This window comes from Aplysia californica, unplaced genomic scaffold (assembly GCF_000002075.1).
Source record: "Aplysia californica isolate F4 #8 unplaced genomic scaffold, AplCal3.0 scaffold00810, whole genome shotgun sequence".
Taxonomy (NCBI): domain Eukaryota; kingdom Metazoa; phylum Mollusca; class Gastropoda; order Aplysiida; family Aplysiidae; genus Aplysia; species Aplysia californica.
This window is the reverse complement of record NW_004798080.1, coordinates 262225-279774: the sequence shown is the minus strand read 5'-3', so window position 1 is coordinate 279774 and position 17550 is coordinate 262225. Positions and strand designations below refer to the sequence as shown.

Genomic DNA, 17550 nt, shown 5'->3' with positions numbered 1-17550 from the left:
TCTCTCTCTCTCTCTCTCTCTCTCTCTCTCTCTCTCTCTCTCTCTCTCTCTTCTCTTCTCTTCTCTTTTTATTCATACATTCCCCCAGTCCCCTCCCCTCTACACCAGTAACCATCTAGACCACTAACCATGTCGCTGTGTTTCCAATCTGTCACAAGGTAATCAATCGATCATAACAAAACATCACCACAGCGAGACACGCACTCCTTTCAAACTGAGACACATAAGCCCCACAAGGCCTCTCAGATTCTTTTAAGACATCGGTGATAAACAACAAGAAAGGGGTACCATCAATGACATTCCGTCTATATATTTTGTAAAACTTTACTCAAAGAATTGACATGTGGAATTCCGCGGTCACACCTCCTATTCAGAATCAATACAACATTCAAAGGAATGCGCACACATTGGTAGAAATGTGGTAGACAGCTAACACGCACTTTGAAAAAGACGAATGCAGTATGGTATTTCTTGAACAATCACCTTCCACCAACAGATATTGTACAGATAAATCATGGCGCCTGTTCTCAAGACTGCAGTCAGGACAATTGTGCATAGAGTTTGAGTAAACAAAAGAACTTTAACTAACTCATTGAGGACGCGCATTCTGGTCATTCTACAACACCTGGAGACGCGCTGATTTGGGGCATATTAAAATAGAGGCACAACACTGTAACTCACACAGGTTTTCAATTCTGTGGGTTTTGTTTAATATCTAAAACTTTAAAAAGCAGACAACAACACAAAACGATATAATATGCAAATATGTGTTTCTTATTCGTGTGCAATGACTCGAAATGGGCAGCAACATTGCCTTTGGTCTACAGCTGATCGGACATATTAATAGTTAATGTGTTCCCTGTGCCATTTAATGGTTAACATGACAACGGTCATTTAGTATAGAGATAAAGCAAAACAGAATAGAGATACCGATGAACAAGCAGTACGGGTTACCAGTTGTAGCCTTCAACCACCCGGTGAATCGTATAACGTTCAGCAAGCTCATGAGTTTGTTTTGAAAGATATTATATATAAAATACATGAATAATTGAACTTGTCGACCACCACCAATTGCCGGTGAGAAAAGTGGTCATCTCAAGTTCATCTTAAGTTCATCTTATGTAAGTGGACGTCTCGGTCAGTGTCATTGTGATGTTATAGACAAAACCACAATACTGGAAGTGGGAAGTGGTCGTCTGTATAGGTGTTTGTCTTGGTCAGGTGGCTGCCAGAGCAGGTTCGTGTGTATTTACACAAGAGATCAGCTGCGCACGCCTATCTGGAATCAAGGATATGATCAAATTTACGGGCTTGCATGAGCAACGGACGGGGGAGATTAGAAAAGGCTGACAAGTCAGTTTTACGTCTCGCTTTGTGACTCATTCATTTATTATGAGAGAGTGATTCTTCCACGCTGAAAAAAACATGATTATAAGAAATATCAGAGAGATTCGGTTGCAGCTCAAAGTGCCAGCATACCAACCCACACACACACACACACAAACATAATATACGTACACACATAAACATTGGCACATACATACATGCATACACACACACACACACACACACACACACACACACACACACACACACACGCACACACACAGAGGCGCACACACTGTTATTCTTTGCCCCCTGGTAGCATTTCCCCGCGACAACAAAGGGAAGGAAGAAATGAGTGTCCTTTTTACCACCGGTATCAGATTCAAGTTAACTTGTTTCAACTGAAAGTGAAAACAGAAAGATGATAATTTCCTACCGACTGAAAATATTAGGTGTGTCCGCGCGCTCATATGACCTTATGCAGTTGCGAGCGCCGTAAAACACTTTACAAAACAAACAAACAAACAGAAAGATGGTGTTAGATCCTCTTCTCGATAGAACAGTCAATTTAGATTTTTAAAAACCTTGTTGTTCGTATAACTGTAAATAAACTTGGAGACAAGCACACATACTCAGGCAAACCCAGGAACTAATAATTTTGTAGTGAGTGTGAGGAAACGACCATAATGTATGAAGAAGGGAACATTCTTTCATAGGCATGTCTTGGTATTTAACCAAACTATTATTACATTCAGTTTTTATGTGAGTCATTGTGTCTGGGAACGTGACACGTGTTCACCGAGGCAATTTAACGGAGACCAGTTTATTGTTGGGTACATATCATCAACCCCCCCCCCCCCCTCTCTCTCTCTCTCTCTCTCTCTCTCTCTCTCTCTCTCTCTCTCTCTCTCTCTCTCTCTCTCTCTCTCTCTCTCTCTCTCTCTCTCTCCCCCCCTAATGCCCCACAACTGATTAGGTTATATTTTCTAAATATTAGAAAAGACCTTCACAAACATTAATGTTTTTTTTTTAAACAATAGAAGTTTTCTTTTCCTGAATTTGTGCTGGAGGTTGGTGGGCGGTCTTCTCCTTTCTTTTTATTTCACTGTTTGTGATATCTTAATCTGCGAAATGCGGCCATGCTGACGTACGTGGAGCACTTGTTGCGTCCTACGCTGTTGCATGCATGAAACGCGAGTTCACTTCCTGGGTTGAGACGTGTATTATATCGAGTTTCGCCATTTTCCGTTAGGATGGGGTATCTCACTCAGCCCATGTTGGTCCGTGCAGGCAGTCACGGAGCAGCTGGCCTCGTGGATGATTTAATTTGTGTCAATGGGGGGTGTAAAATATTTACAATCTCTTCAAGATATACCCGTTATGGCAGAACCCACAATAAATGACCACCCAGCAGTACAACAACAGCCAGAATTAATTTAATAGTGAATCCACGAACGGAATAACCGACTTCACGTGTTTGAATATTTTTTAAAATCCCAAATCCGACATGTATAGAACTAGGAAGTTTCCACGTATCCAGATATCTAAAGCATGTTACGTTATCCTAAATCGCAACAAACATTCACCTGTTCTTTATCTTCCGTGTATCCTACGTCTACGTTATTGAACTGCTACTAGTTCTTACGCTCAGGGCACACAAGTACAATGACAAAAATAATTGCTTTATTGACAGGTGTATTGATTTGGTTCAGGCAGCTTACTATACACGTTTTCCGTGTTTAATACAGGGGGGGGGGGGGGTAGACATCTGTGCATCGGCTGATTGATACTGGAGGACTTAACCCTTTCACTGCCTTACGACTGAGCCAGGGATGTTTTTGTGTTGGGGTTGTAGGAGGGGGTGGTCGGATACTAGGCCTATTGCCACTGAAACGATGGTGAGGAGTATTATAAAATGTGTACGGCTTTTTAAAAGTTAAAAATATCCATTGGGCAATCTGACATGTGAGGACTGTACATGACTTATTAAAAAGAAATGTTAATATCGTTTTGAGGACTAGGCATGTTCGACCGAATTTTCGCCATTGTTAATATTACAAAAGAAATCTGTCTGGGGAAGAGTGACTATACAAAGCGAATACGTCGTCTCGATAGTATTGGTCATAGTATCGACACACAATGTTTGTCGTGTTTTTGTAGCTTACAGATTAAGTTAAAGTGATGAATTGAAATAAATTCAACATTTTCTCATTTGGAACTGCGATTGTTGCATATAAAAACAAATTTTGCTTTACAATTCTTCTTGTGTCAAATTTTTATGATTATATGCAGTGTGCGGGTTCTATCTGTCTTGCTCCTTTGGATATATCGACGAGGTGGCTTGGTCTTTTATTATTTTTTTTTTATTGGCGTCCTCGATTTCAGCTTTGGCATTTTTTGCTCCAGGTCCAGTTCTCCAAAAGTTCAAATATGTTTGGATGTTGATCAAGGCCCCATAATGGCCATGGCTCTCTCATGACGCACCGTCCTTTGTGTCGAGTGCGCCACGTTGGTGATGGAAATGGGCATCATCAGCGATGTGATTTAAAAAAAAACTTATTAATCTGCGCATGCACGACTCTTTTCCGCATCCAGCGCTCATGACAAAATAGACAATGCAAAGCAGTCGCCGGTGTATCAAAAAAAAAAAAAAAAGAGCTTAAGCCATATTCCATATTCCGAGTCAATGTCCTCGTACTGCGGACACGGTTACAAACTGAATCTTCCTGTTCCATGAGTGGTGGGGATACGACTGGCATCCTATTATAGAAACGCAAGGCCGAAATTCCATATCTGCCGAGGGCTTCCTCGGAGTCGAGAAAATGGATGGTAGCAGGGTTGATGGTCAGGCTGAAGTTGGACATCTTGAACTGATTCAGTGTGTCAATGGTTTCTTGAGGGCTCTTTAAAGAGGTCTTTTTTGAAGTCCTGGAGCATAAACGGAATTCCTCAGAAACTTATCGTTAGTTTCTGTGAGCGACTGATGTTTTACAGCTTTGGAGCATTATATTTATCTTTCCTGGTCATTTGTTCAAGTCCTCGATGGCCTTTAGCGTGTTGGTTCCACATTTCACAGTGATTGTGCTCTGTGGGTATCTAGACTAGTACGCCACTGCTGGAGCGACACGACGACGACCGGCATCAAGCTTGTATGTATAACACCATGTCCAAGTAGACAGTGTGTCTCTACCTTTTCTGTATCGGTATCCGCCGATAAGAAGTCCCTGTTTGCCTTTTCTCGACACATAAGTTTCCAATCTGGTGCGTGAGCGGTTGAGTTCTCTCAAATTTTAAAATTCATATGCACAATGAAGAGCTTTAGGTATTGGAAAATATAGGTGGACTGTAACGTATCCCATCTAGCTGTACTCGATATTTGTAAACGATTGCACTTAAGTTTACCGGAAACAAAGAACTAAAGTGAAATACTTGTTGCTATTCCCTGGTTGTCCAAAGTCGCTATTTGCCGATAACGATGACGTCAAAGTCACACTTCCCCGGTGCAGCCATATCTTTCTTATACTTACCGTGGTGGTTTGCATGAGGATATGGGGCTCTCTGATGGGGTATGCCCCTTCTACTTCATTTTTTCCTTTGTCCAAGCCAGATTCATTCAAAATATCCGTTGTCATACAGACTTACTATGTCTACAAGCTCACATGGACTAATATGCTTTTTATACTAATATGCTCAATAAACTGATATTTTGTGTGTATGAAGTTTGTGGCTTTTGGTATCAACGAAAACCACTTTATATGCTAAATTATATAATTTCTTGGGAGTGTTAAGCTGTGGGTCAGTCTGCTTAGATCAGAAGCAAGCCTATAATGAGTCATATGTTGTCACATATACATGTGCCAAGTTCCGCTTTTTTTTTGAAAGAGAGGGACAAACTTGATTTTATTTTGATCTCATCTGTGAGGCAAAAGTGATTGTGTTTAATTTTTTTTATTCGTATGCATAATGTTTCAGTGACTTTTCTTTTTTGACACCACAAGGTTGAATTAAACAAAAGAAGAGCGGGGTTAGTTTGATTTCGACCACTCTTCTTTTATCAAGATGACATAACATGATGTGCATGCGCGCCACTGTGTGTGTGTGTGTGTGTGTGTGTGTGTGTGCATGTGTGTGTGTGTGTGTGTGCATGTGTGTTTGTGTGTGTGTATGTGTGTGTGCACGTGTGTTTGTGTGTGTGTGTGTGTGTGTATGTGTGTGTTCGTGCGTGCATGTGTGTGTTGGTGTATGTGTGTGTGGACGTGCGTGCGTGTGTTTGTACGCGTGTATAGGTAGTTTCTAACCTGCTGCATGGCGTCTCAGGGCAGCTAGAGCCTGGCTTTGATGAGGCAGAGGAGGTGAGCTACACCCAACGACCAGCGATGTGCCGGGATTCTGACTCGGAGTCGCAGAGCTCCCGTGAGTCCGAGTTGAGTGGGGACCCTGCAGGTAGTGATCATCACTTTTGGTGCTGGTGCTTGTGGCGGCGGAAAGAGTTTATCTTTTAAAAATTGTACTATGTTGCAGAAAGAATGGAACCTGATATTTTCCCAATATCTCATATAAAGGGAAGTCTATTTTGTCCTCGTCTTTCTGCTGGGATGCCTTTGTCTTTCTCTGCCTGGATTGGCCCTGAAAGACATAGTTGAAGGAGTTCACCTTTAAAGTGATCTATATTATGTCATTGGGGGCGACGCCCATTTACAAATTAGCGTACCAAGAAACGCTCACCTTTTTGTATGTAGATCTATGGTATCATTTCAAAAGAGCATTAGACTGTCCATAATATTTCTAAGTTGTACTTCAATGTCTTCGGGTTTCATAATTTCGTTGTGGAAATAGAGGGTTCTTGTACTTTTTGTGACACTTTATACTAAGTAGGGGTTATACGTTTTATTCCTAGAGTGTTAGAAATGCTGTAATAGATATTCAAAACATGGGGTTGACAGGCCATGCAAGAGATTTCTTAGCCCATCTTGAATCTTGTGGCTAAAAATGGTCCACTGTCCAGTTGTCAGTCGTGTTGTCTAGCTGGCTGACTCTGAGGCTTTGTCTATTTCTCCTGTAAAGTTTTGTTCCTTTAATAACAGTTCTGACATCAGCCTTTGTGTAGTTTGTTTAGGCTCTTTGTCTTGTTGACAAAAGCCGCGAGTTCCTTAGGGATGTTTCATCCCACACCTCCAGTGTAAATGATCCTGATAGGTGGAGGCCACTTCCTGAACAGATTTAATTGTATGATTGTGGGCAAAACGAATTTGTATGATATTTATTTAGACTATCAGAGTTCTTGTCTTTCATTTAGACAGACACAATGGCTACATGCCTTTTGAAGGTGCAATCTCTTAATCTGTGAAAATCTTGAAAAAATTTAAATGACATCCCTAAAGTACACATTTGTACATATTCAGTTCACTGATAATTTATGATTTGTACAAATCATACTGCCTGTGGTATGCAGTTATTTTTCTGAGTAATATGAACTCTTTTGAGGCAAAGGGTGTATGTTTGTTGATGTTTCTCTACAGAGCATAACATTGTAAGCAAGTTCTTTTGGCTGGATATTTTATCAAAATTTGACTTTTTGTTTAATCTGTTAGAACAGTTTCTTTGCTATATTAATAAACCCCTTTAAAAATCGCTGAATCAAGAAAAGCTGGTGATCATTGAAAAGAAATGAAAAAGGTTCTCAGCTAAGATTCAGTGTTGTCGTGTTTTTCCAGCTAGTTTTGTAACAATCAAAGTGTCTTACTTTTCCCCCAATATTAAATGACCATTATCGCGTCGATGTGCATCTCTTTGAGCAAACAAACAAAGCTTTTCTCTACTCAATCAAGCAAACAAAGTTTTATGATGATTACTATCTAAGGTTTTTTGCTGTAGAATAGTTTTCTGCCATGGAGTTATCCTTTTCATGTAGCAAGCTTTTAGTGAGAGAAATGAAATTGTATGTCTGCAATGTACAGCCATGTGTGTTCAAATTTTAGGTGTATAATATAAAATGTGTATTGTCTAACAGTAACAAAAAAGGAGAAAGGTAAAGCAGGAGCTGTAGGTAACTAGTGATTTTAAGATTCCAGGTATTATTCTGTCAGCTGAAAGCCAGAAGTAACTATGTTCATTTTAGCTAAAATATCAAAAGTAGTACTATTGAGCCATTGAGGGGACATGCCATCTTGTCCTCTAAGCAGTTTTTCCACAAATTGCAGTTCTGAACGTGTCTCTGTCCTACACTTTCCTGTTTAAACTTTGTCGTGAAATCCATTTTTTGTACTCCAAAATAAGGAGTATGGACATAATCACTCTAGTTTTCAGGTGACAAATATCAATTAATACTTCCCTTTGGTTTTTATTACATTTCTTTTCCGCTCTATTAGTGTGCATTGGATAAGAATGACCTGTCAGCGAGGCTATTGTTTCTTTTCTTCTGTTTACTATTGAGGGATTTCTTGGGCTAACATTTTTGCTTTGTGTGACCTGTTTTGCTTTTTTAGGGTACCTATTTTTTTTTAACAAACCAATCACCCCAACCCACCTACCACCCCTACAAAAAAAAAATCCCCCAAACTTCAAGAATAAAAAAAAAAGGGTTAACTTTTTAGAACTTGAATTAGTTATTATATTATGTCCATATTTGTTACCCTTTTTAGGAAGTCTTTTTTTTGGTGTTTTTACTTTCTTTTAAAAAGCTGTAGCTTTTGTTTTACATGTCCGTCTATTTTGAAGCACATGATAAGTCAAATGAGCAGTGACAATCACTCTGTCTGTTTGTCCGTCTGTGTTTCCATCTCTCCATATTTTGTCTGCCTGTCCATCTGTCCATCCGTCTGTCCGTCTGTCCGTCTGTCCGTCTGCCTGTCTGTCTGTCTGTCTGTCTGTCTGTCTGTCTGTCTGTCTGTCTGTCTGTCTGTCTCCGGTGGACATACACAGTCCTTAGGGCGTTGACGCACAAATACTCATTCTTCATTTTTTTGCACTTTAATTACTGTATATTTGTTTTTTGTGTGCGTGTGCGTATGTGCATGTGTGCATATGTGCATGCCCATGTGTGTGTATGTGTGTGTGTGTGTGTGTGTGTGTGTGTGTGTGTGTGTGTGTGTGTGTGTGTGTGTGTGTGTGTGTGTGTGTTGGGTCAGTCATACACACCTCATTCCCACAGAAAAAACCTTAAAGGTGCCACTTAAAATCCTCCCCGTTATACTTTTTTTGTTGTTGCTTCGGTTCAGTCTATTTTTGCATATCATTGTCGAATTAATGAAGTAATCAACAACACTTTCAATATTAGGTTTTGTACAAAAATTAAGACATTCAGCCTTGCACAGTTTGAGGAAAGTATTATGATGTAAAGAAACGACAAACATATTTCCAATTATGTTAATGATCATATTACTTTTTCACCATGATCTTATAGCTATTCCTAATGGACACTGAATATATAATAATATAAATAAATATATATTATACACAGAATGTACATTTTTGAAATGTTTCTAGTATCCTGATCTGTTCCTAGTTGAAATGTGGCAGCCTAGATTATGTGTGGAGTTGCCTAAAGCTTTTTGTACAACACTAATGGTTTTGTGTGCCTGAAGCAGTAGTACGTATTAATTTGTCGTGTTTTAGTTGTGCTGTGCTGGGTTTTTTTGGTATGTACAGCCTTGTGATGCAATGTGTACTCATGTACAGATTTGACAATGTTTCAGTATGCTTGTTTTTGGTTTTTTTGCTGATCGTGTATTATGGGTTTACCCATCTATATATCTTTACGTTAAGAAAAATGCCTTTCTGTTATTAATGTACTTATTTGTTGGACCTTTAGAATAATTGCTTGTATGTGTTCCGAGCATGTGATTAAGTCATGTTGGTGAAATGACTCATTTTAAACCAGAAAGTGTCATGTAACTGGATTTAATAATATATGAATAGCTTCTTGTGCTTGGTATCAATGTATTTTCATTTTTTTTGGGGTAAAATTTCTTGTGACACTGTTCTTTAATCCTCTTCTGAGGACTTCTTATCTGTACTATGTATATTAGAATGCATTGTAAAGTTTTGCTCAGCTTGATTGATATTATTTTAAAAAAAATTCACTTTTTGAAAATTAAACATATGCACTGTCTCAGATTCCTAGTGGGTGATATAAAAATACTACTAGTTCTTTTTTGTGAACTCTAAGACAAGATGATTGTTACTTTTATTTATTTGTTGTTTTGTGATGGAAGGTTATGTGGAATGAGGTTTTAGGTTTATTATTTGTAATCTGTATGATCCCACCATTTCATTGTGAGTTTCAGGGGGTCTTTCTAGCAGTTAATTTTGTGTATGTGTGTGTAGCTGTAGCATGAGCTCTCTCAACTGATGCAAGTGGGTCCTCTTGACCTTACCTTGTAATTGTGGAATTTATGTTAAAAAATGTAAGTGTATATATGTGTCGCGCCCACTTGGATGTAATTTACATCATTTAACATAAGGATAGCCGAGGTTCTAGAAATGTTATTTTCAATGAGAAGGCAAAAAAAACCTAGGTATTTACTTTGACCATAAATTTGTAATGAAACCTCAAACTAGTCTCCAATGCAAATAATTAATGTACTGTGAATTGATGAGAATAGGTTAAGATTCAGCACTTTTGAGTCAATATTCCCTCCAGATTCTCATCTCAGCATTTCTTTCATCTAGACTTGACTCTTGTAATTCTCTTCTTGCCTATTTAAGTTTGCAAATGATAAACAACGATCTCGAAATAGAGCTGCTTGATTGATGTGAAGAAGAACCAACAGAAGAACACCTCACACCTTAATTAATAAAGTTACCTTGACTACCAGTTAAAATTGCACTTTTATGTCATTAGTGCATGAACAAAAAGCACCAACATTTCTTCCAAAAAATTTTCAGAAAATTTTTTTATTGAGTCATACTATGTACTATCAAGACCTTTGAGATTGGCAGATCAGATTCTCACCAGAGAGCCCATAGTTTTCTTACAAGTTGAGTGGGAGAGCTTTTTCTTCCTAGGCCCCAAAAATGTGGAATCCCCCCCCCGAAAAGAAATGCGAATCATAACATCAGAAAGAGAGTTTAAGAAAAGCTCAATGACACATTTGTTCAACATTATCCTCTGCCAGTTAATTTTGTTTGTGAGAATGTGTGTGGGTCTGGAAGTTTTGTGTGTGTTTGTCGGGGGGGGGGGGGGAGAGGATAAGGAAGGTATGTGTGTATGTGTGTGTTTGTGTGTGTGTGTGTGTGTGTGTGTGTGTGTGTGTGTGTGTGCGTGCGTTGTGTGTATGTGTGTGTGTGCGTTGCGTTGCGTTTGTGTGTGGTGTGTGTGTGTGTGTCTCACAATGTTCATTTTTGTCTTTTGATTGGTCAGTTGAGTCATGATTCTGTGTTGTACAGAGCTAAGAGCCTACTAGGGATTAGACACTATATCAATTCCTATTATTATTATTATCATTATTATTATTACTATTATTATTATTATTATTATTATTATTATTATTATTATTATTAAGGATGCGGACTGATTTGACCCTGCCTGTCAGGACCAATCATGGCTTTGAAGGATACAATGTTCCAGCTGACAGATGGAGATACCCGCTAAAAACCTCCCCTTTTGAGAATAGAACTTTCATCTTCCGCATGCTGTAGAAAAGCATATAATCACTACACCAAAAAAGCTGGTACATCCATGTGCTTAAACGTTTCGTTTTAGAGTATTTTATTGTAGACAGTTTTTTACATGTGTATCTGAATGCAGTATATGTATAAAAAGCTTACTTGTGGTGCTATTGCACTTGAAAAAACAGCAGTGCCAGTGGTATCCAGAAGTCTGTGTCTTGACTGAGCCGTTTGATTACCATGATATTAATTGGTGCTGCGGTACTTGTTTCAGAGTATTACGCGGGCCTGCACTCCAGCCGAAAGAACAGAAATGATCAAGAAGAGAAGAAACCAGAGAAATCCACGCCATCCCCATGGAAATCTCTCCTTACTAAGATAGAAATAGAGAACCATGGTAGTATGACACCTGTTGCTCAGGAAGATTTGGCAGGCGGGGAGGACAAGGAGGATAAAGACAAGAAAGATGGCAAGGAGAAGAAGAAGAGCTCGAAGAAGACAGCAGGCAAAAGCAAGGATGATAAAAAGAAAAAGAAGAAAAAGAAGAAGAAGAAAAAGAAGAGAAAGAAAAAAGTTCAAGGCGTAAAGGAAAAAAAAAAGGATGGGAAGAAAAAAGAGAAAGGTGAAAAGGGTAAAGGAAAGAAAAGAAAGGACAAAAATGCCTCTCACAAAGATGACAATGAGAACAAAAATGAGTATTTTGAAGAGGCCAATGGCTCCCACCCAGACAAGGAGGTTCACAGTTCAGGGCGACTGAGAGGAAGGTCTGGCCATCGGAGACGAAAAGCCAAGCACCGGCATAGAGATCGATCGGATAGTGATGACCAAAATTATGTGGCACGAGCACATGCTTTAGATTACAGCTCCGTACCTACTGTTGCAGCCCTTGAAAAGACCAATCACTTCAGATGTGAGGGAGAAGGAGATCACCACGTGAACCAGTTGCCATCACTGTTTTGTGGTGCTGGAGAAAAGCTGTCTTTTGTCAAAAAGCAACAACAAAAGGTGTTCAGTCGCTCAAAATGCTCAAAGGCTCTGCAACTTCCAGTCAACCATTGTGCTGACTCCAAATCTAGAGTAACAGGAGAAAATGTATTATTACCTTCTTCTCTTGTGAGCATTTGCAAGGAAGATACAATGCCGATTTGCAACGGGTCTGATGGTGCTGATGATGCATACAAACAAATGTGGCTGCAAGACAAAAAACAAAAGGAGGCTGCTCCTCCCAAAAAATTGACTGCTGAAGACACTGATTGTCACACCAACAGGAGCCGATCAAGGAAGTTAAGCTGCCGAGAACATGATTCTCTCACTAGAAATGTAGATATGAATAAACCGTGCAACATAAAAGATATTTCAAGGTCACCTGGTGAACGTGAACGTGAGTTGGATTATAAATCAGTTCAAATGAGGGATCATGTGTTTGAGGGAAAACCTTGTCTAAAGTCATCTTCCCTCAAGGCCAGTGGAGATTTTGATGAGAGACATCACAGCAGAGGAGCTGATACTCCCCTGAGCTCTGAAAAATACCAGGGGAAAAACCAGATAATGGCTTCTCGGGAACAGAAGGCCATCAATACATCAACTGTTAGCAGTTTGCTAACACTGTTGCCTTCAGATATGAATTACAATTTTCAGCCGGCTGCAAGGAGAGAGAAAACTCCTCAGAGACAGCCTGGGAGCCATGGTCTGTACACTTTTTGAGCAAACAGTTAAAGTTACCTATTTATTTTGTTTGCTTTGTTGTTCATTCATGTTGGTTCTTTGATAGTTTTTTATTGGTCATTTTCGTTTTCTCTCACAGACTGATTGTTTTTTGCTTGCTGAAGTAACCTGTTAGTTTTATTTACTACCTACTTATGTTTGTTGTCTTGTCCTTGTTTTTTTTTGTAATGGTCATTACAAAGTTGCCTGCTCATCGATAACAGTAATCTTATTCATTGCCATTTTGATAAGTGTAATTTCTTTCCTGTAATGAATGTCTGAGTTTGTCATAATTCTTTTTGTTCAAGTTCCTCAGCATTGTAATTTTTACTTGAGTTCTAATTCAGTTATCAGACTGAGTCAAATCATGTAAAATTGTGTTATGAGCAATTCTTTTTTTTTTTCCTTCAAACTGTGATATATGCTTGTTTTACTGTTTACTGTTCTGTATATGTCCTGTGTTGTTTATAGTTTGTGCTTTTTCTGGAATTTAAAAAAAAGGTTATAATATTTGCTCCGGTTTATGAATACTTTACTTTTCATTTATAGTTGTGAATACTTTTGTTATTCAGATTTACCCTTCTGTCCTTTAATTTTCATGCATTTATTATGAAAAAAACCCGACTGTTTATAGGTTTTCAGAACATTTGTCATTGCCTTGTCTTGCATTTGTCTTGCAGAAATCGCCATTTTCAGTCTACCATTGGCCTAATTAACCGCTTATGCAATCATCATTAGGCGTAAAATGGAGAGGAATACAGCACAGAGACCGCTGTTGTACCTTAACAGTGCATACTCATACTACTACTATCTGTTATTTTGTTATGGTGTCATAACTTGTATCATTTTCATAAACTTGTAACTGTTGATATTTCTTAAGTTTGAGGAAAAGTATTTGTTTTGCCTTTGTACACAGACTGCAATAATATACAGTCTTTTTTCAAAGTAGTATATTTTCCTCTATTGAAATGTGTTGTTTCTCATGACTTACCCTTACTTATTTGTATTTTTCAACTGTACGTGCAATTAGCATGAGCATGGATTTCTAGCCCTCATCTGGTCTGCTCCTCAGCTCAGTTTGTATCATTATGAATTTTTGAAAGGATGTCTCTTGCTTAAATCTCCAAGGGGGCATTCATGGTCTTTATGGTTGTATGGGAGAGTTTTCAATGCTGTCCAACCACTTGACTTGCTCCTATCACTAATTTGCCTTGCAATTGAGGTCTTGCCTCTACCAGTGATGAAAGGGGCATGAAATTCTTTACTAAACCAAATTTTGAAATTTGAACTTTCCTTTTGGTGTTTGACCCATGTTTCTCACCGAGTCCTTTTCTCCAAGCTAAAAAGAGAAAAATGAAGAAGAAACTGCCAAGTCAGACCCAATCTACTTTTCGGCCCCGTACTCCCTCCGACACGAAGAAGCACCGTGCAACATCACAGGGAGGACCAGGTGCATTTGACTTCCTGATGTCCAATCTGCGTCCAGACGGTACTTCCTCCAGTATGTATAACCAGCAAATGGATGTGCAAGGGGGCTTATCAGATGCAGCTAGCTTGTACGACCAACAGCAGCTGCCGTTGCAGCAGCGCGCCTCTGTGTCTCAAGGATTGGCGGGGTATGGACAACAGGTGCCTCTACCACAGCATCAGCAAGCTGCTCTGGAGGATGGTAGGTGAAATGATGGATGTTTATAGAGAGAAATTAAGTGCCTGTCTGTTCAGCATGTTATTATTCTGTAGGCTTTGTGTTATCACCATGGTCTTTGCAGCCAAATTTTTATGAATTAATGTCAGTTTGACTCTGGTGGATGTAATAATATTTTCTTTCTTGATCACAGTGGAATTTGGTCCATCTGCAGGTGATGTTTATAAGATATAGGTCAGAATGATTAACTCTTTCAGTGTGAAAGTATAATTGTTTAGTTAAGGCACGAAATGCACCAATAAGAAACAGCAAAATGAACCATGCTGGAACCTTCATTTAGAAATTTAAGAAAATGTAGGGCTTCTGTGTTCCTGGTGAAACTTCTCTTCCCCCATCCCCCATCAACCCTCTTCCCTCAACCATCTCAGAACCTATTTTGTTTTGAGGATGAAAACGTATATTATCCTATAAGTGGCATGTTCAGAGGCTAGATTTCAAGATATGGGAAGAAGAGAAGAGGAGAGTGGCCTCAGGCAGTTTGTTTTACCATGTTACAATATTGTTTTTAGTTCCTCAAGCACTTGAAGAAATAAGTATAATAAAACACAGTAAATGCTGTTTGCCTCTTATTTTGAATTATTTGGTTATAGTATATTTGATAACTATTAAGAAGACAACTAAGGACAGGTAGTTTGAGTCAAACTAGGCATTTTGTTCTACTTTAAGAGGTTAAAATTTGTTTTTATACAGTTTCCAGATTATTTAATTTGATTGTGTTCAGTGGTCTGTCTGATTCCCTTGCAGCTGATCATATTATGATCATATTATGGACTAGAATCAGTAAAATAATTTAACACTCCACTTCAAAGACTTTTGAATTTTAAAGCACACATTAACCTATTAAAATCTTAATGGAGCAAAGATAATTCACTTACAAACTCAATTGGAATGTCTCAAATTAAAGTAGATTCATTCTGAAATAACATTGATATAGACACGTTTAATAGAAAAGACTTGATAGATAGGAAAAGCTAATTTGCTATCACTTAACAAAGCCACCAAGCATAAATTGTAATTGTAGACGTTTTACACCCTCATCAACACTAGTTAGATCAATTAGCAGACAGGCTGTCTCGAGCCTGCTGAGAAGGATGCAGTGTCTCAGCAGAAAGATGGAGATACTCGATCAATATTCTCCCCACTCAGGAATAGACTTCAGCTCTCCTGTGTTGGATGGCAAAACACCTAATCATTATTCTAAAGAAAGTGGTATAGTCATTGCAATAAGGAAATATATTTATGCCATGTTACCCAGCTTCAAAGAGTGTCTCTATAGAATTCTGTCCAATTGTGAATTTTTTTTTTGTATGTGATGATTGTTGAGCTATATTTTTCTTTTTCTTTTAGATTCATTTTTCTTTTAGATTCATTTTTCTTTTAGATTCATTTTTCAATGAGTAAAAAAAAAATGGAGAAGGAAATTTCCATATCATTATCATTGATTGCTATGACTGTATAGTTTCAAATAAATAGAAAGAATTTAGGAAAACTTGAATGTGTTATAATATCTAATTTATTTGAGTTAAAGGCAAATGCAGTTTGTGAAAAGTATTATAAGTTTATGTCAGCCAAGAAACTAATACATAATTTTAGTCTTCTCATGATTGATTGTTGGCCATATTGTTGAAACCCTTTGGTTTGGATAGTTATACTTTGGAGCCACTATTGGCCTAAAACCTCCAGCACCGCATGATCCAATGCTCTGTTGAAACTGTCAGGGATGGTTGGCTGTGCTGGACTCTATGAGATTGGGTCAGCTTTGCAAATTTTACCCTCGCTAGGGAACTGGCTTTCGTGTAAATCAATGTTGTGTCATTCCAAATTAAAAATTGCTAGTTTACTTAACTTTTTTTTATGGGAGTAGGTAGACATTTTTATGGCTGAGTATTCTTTTGGCTGGATTAAAATTTTTCCATGTAAATTTGGTTTTCAAAATTTGGGAAAGCTTCAATCCTTGAGCTGATACCTCTGATATGGCAGTTTATTGTCTCCAGAAATTAAAGCAGACTGTTTATCGGAAAAAGTTTCCAGTGTCATTAAGAAAAACACAAAACGTTATATATAAAGGAAGCAGTGTGTCTGATCTTGGGTCCCTTCATATCCACAGAGAGCAGAATGTCTTTGATGAACCAGTCTGTGGGCTATCCATTGGATCGAGTCTCCCAGGCTCAAATCAATAACATGTACGTGTCAGGGCAGGAGTCTGTGATCTCGGATCAGAGACAACCAGTGGAAACGGTCAGCGCAATGTCGCAAACTGTGAAAAAGAGGAGAGGCCGAATCGTGGGTGCCTTGTGTCCATTCTGTAAATTTTCCATCGAGTATGGAAGGGAGTTTTAAAAAAAGAATGTATATGTGTTATTTCTAAGTGAGCTTTTCAACGTATTGTCTTGTCTAATGGTTTTGATTAGCGTTTGTAATTGTGAGAAAAAAAAATGGAAATATGTATGCTAAATGGAAATTGTACATTTTCAAGAAACATATGTCAAATTCGTTTTTTCTTAAAAACAAGTTTAATTTTTACACAATATTGATATATGTCTTGGAAATGCTTGTCTGTACTATGACATGTGGTGTGGAAAGCTGAATGATTTAATTTTTGAACAAAAATGTAATTGCATTTGTACAATTTTTACATGATATTTTGAGGATGCAGTATTTAAAACCTTCTACTAGTTTATTTCATCGGCTGGTCACTTAAATGTAGTCTTTATATCCTGCGTGTATCTTCTATGTGTATCATCTTAAACCATCTGCTTTGCTGTTGAGACTGCACTATAAATTGTCCACCAAGAAAATGATATACACATCACTTTCTGTAAGGGACACTTGTATCAAATATTTTATAATAAATATAGAATTTGACCCTTTCCGTTTGAAAAAAGGTGACAATTTTTGTATGTTATTTGTTACTTTTATTGTTGGAACATTTATAACACTTCTGAGCTTTTATTTTAGCCGAGTACTAGCTTTTAAGCTTTTTTTTTTTAGTAAAGGTTAATTGGTAGACAGTGTATCTCTTTGGTTTGGAGTATTCAGTTAATTTTTTATTTTCAAATTTGTTGTTAAAATTTTGATGTTCAAGTTGTAAATAAGTTATGCTTTGTTGCCCTTGCTATGCAGCTTTGAATTTTTCTTATCTCACAGTTTCATTCCTTTTGGGTTAAAGTTTTCTATTTTTTAAAAAACTTTTACATTTTTCTTAT

General features: G+C 38.0%; 1 protein-coding gene across 7 annotated transcripts in view; it reads left to right on the top strand.

Annotated features, from left to right (window-relative positions):
• Positions 1-17550, top strand: part of LOC101861240 (synaptotagmin-like protein 5) — a 99754-nt gene that overhangs the window by 58421 nt on the left and 23783 nt on the right. For 5 of the 7 annotated variants that reach the window (XM_005109738.3, XM_035972715.1, XM_035972713.1 and 2 more), the window contains one exon: positions 11210-12622. The exons of the other annotated variants lie outside the window; for them this stretch is intronic. In XM_005109738.3, the coding sequence (XP_005109795.1) occupies positions 11210-12622 (1413 nt within the window). The remainder of the gene's footprint in view (positions 1-11209; positions 12623-17550) is intronic. 7 annotated transcript variants of the gene reach the window in all.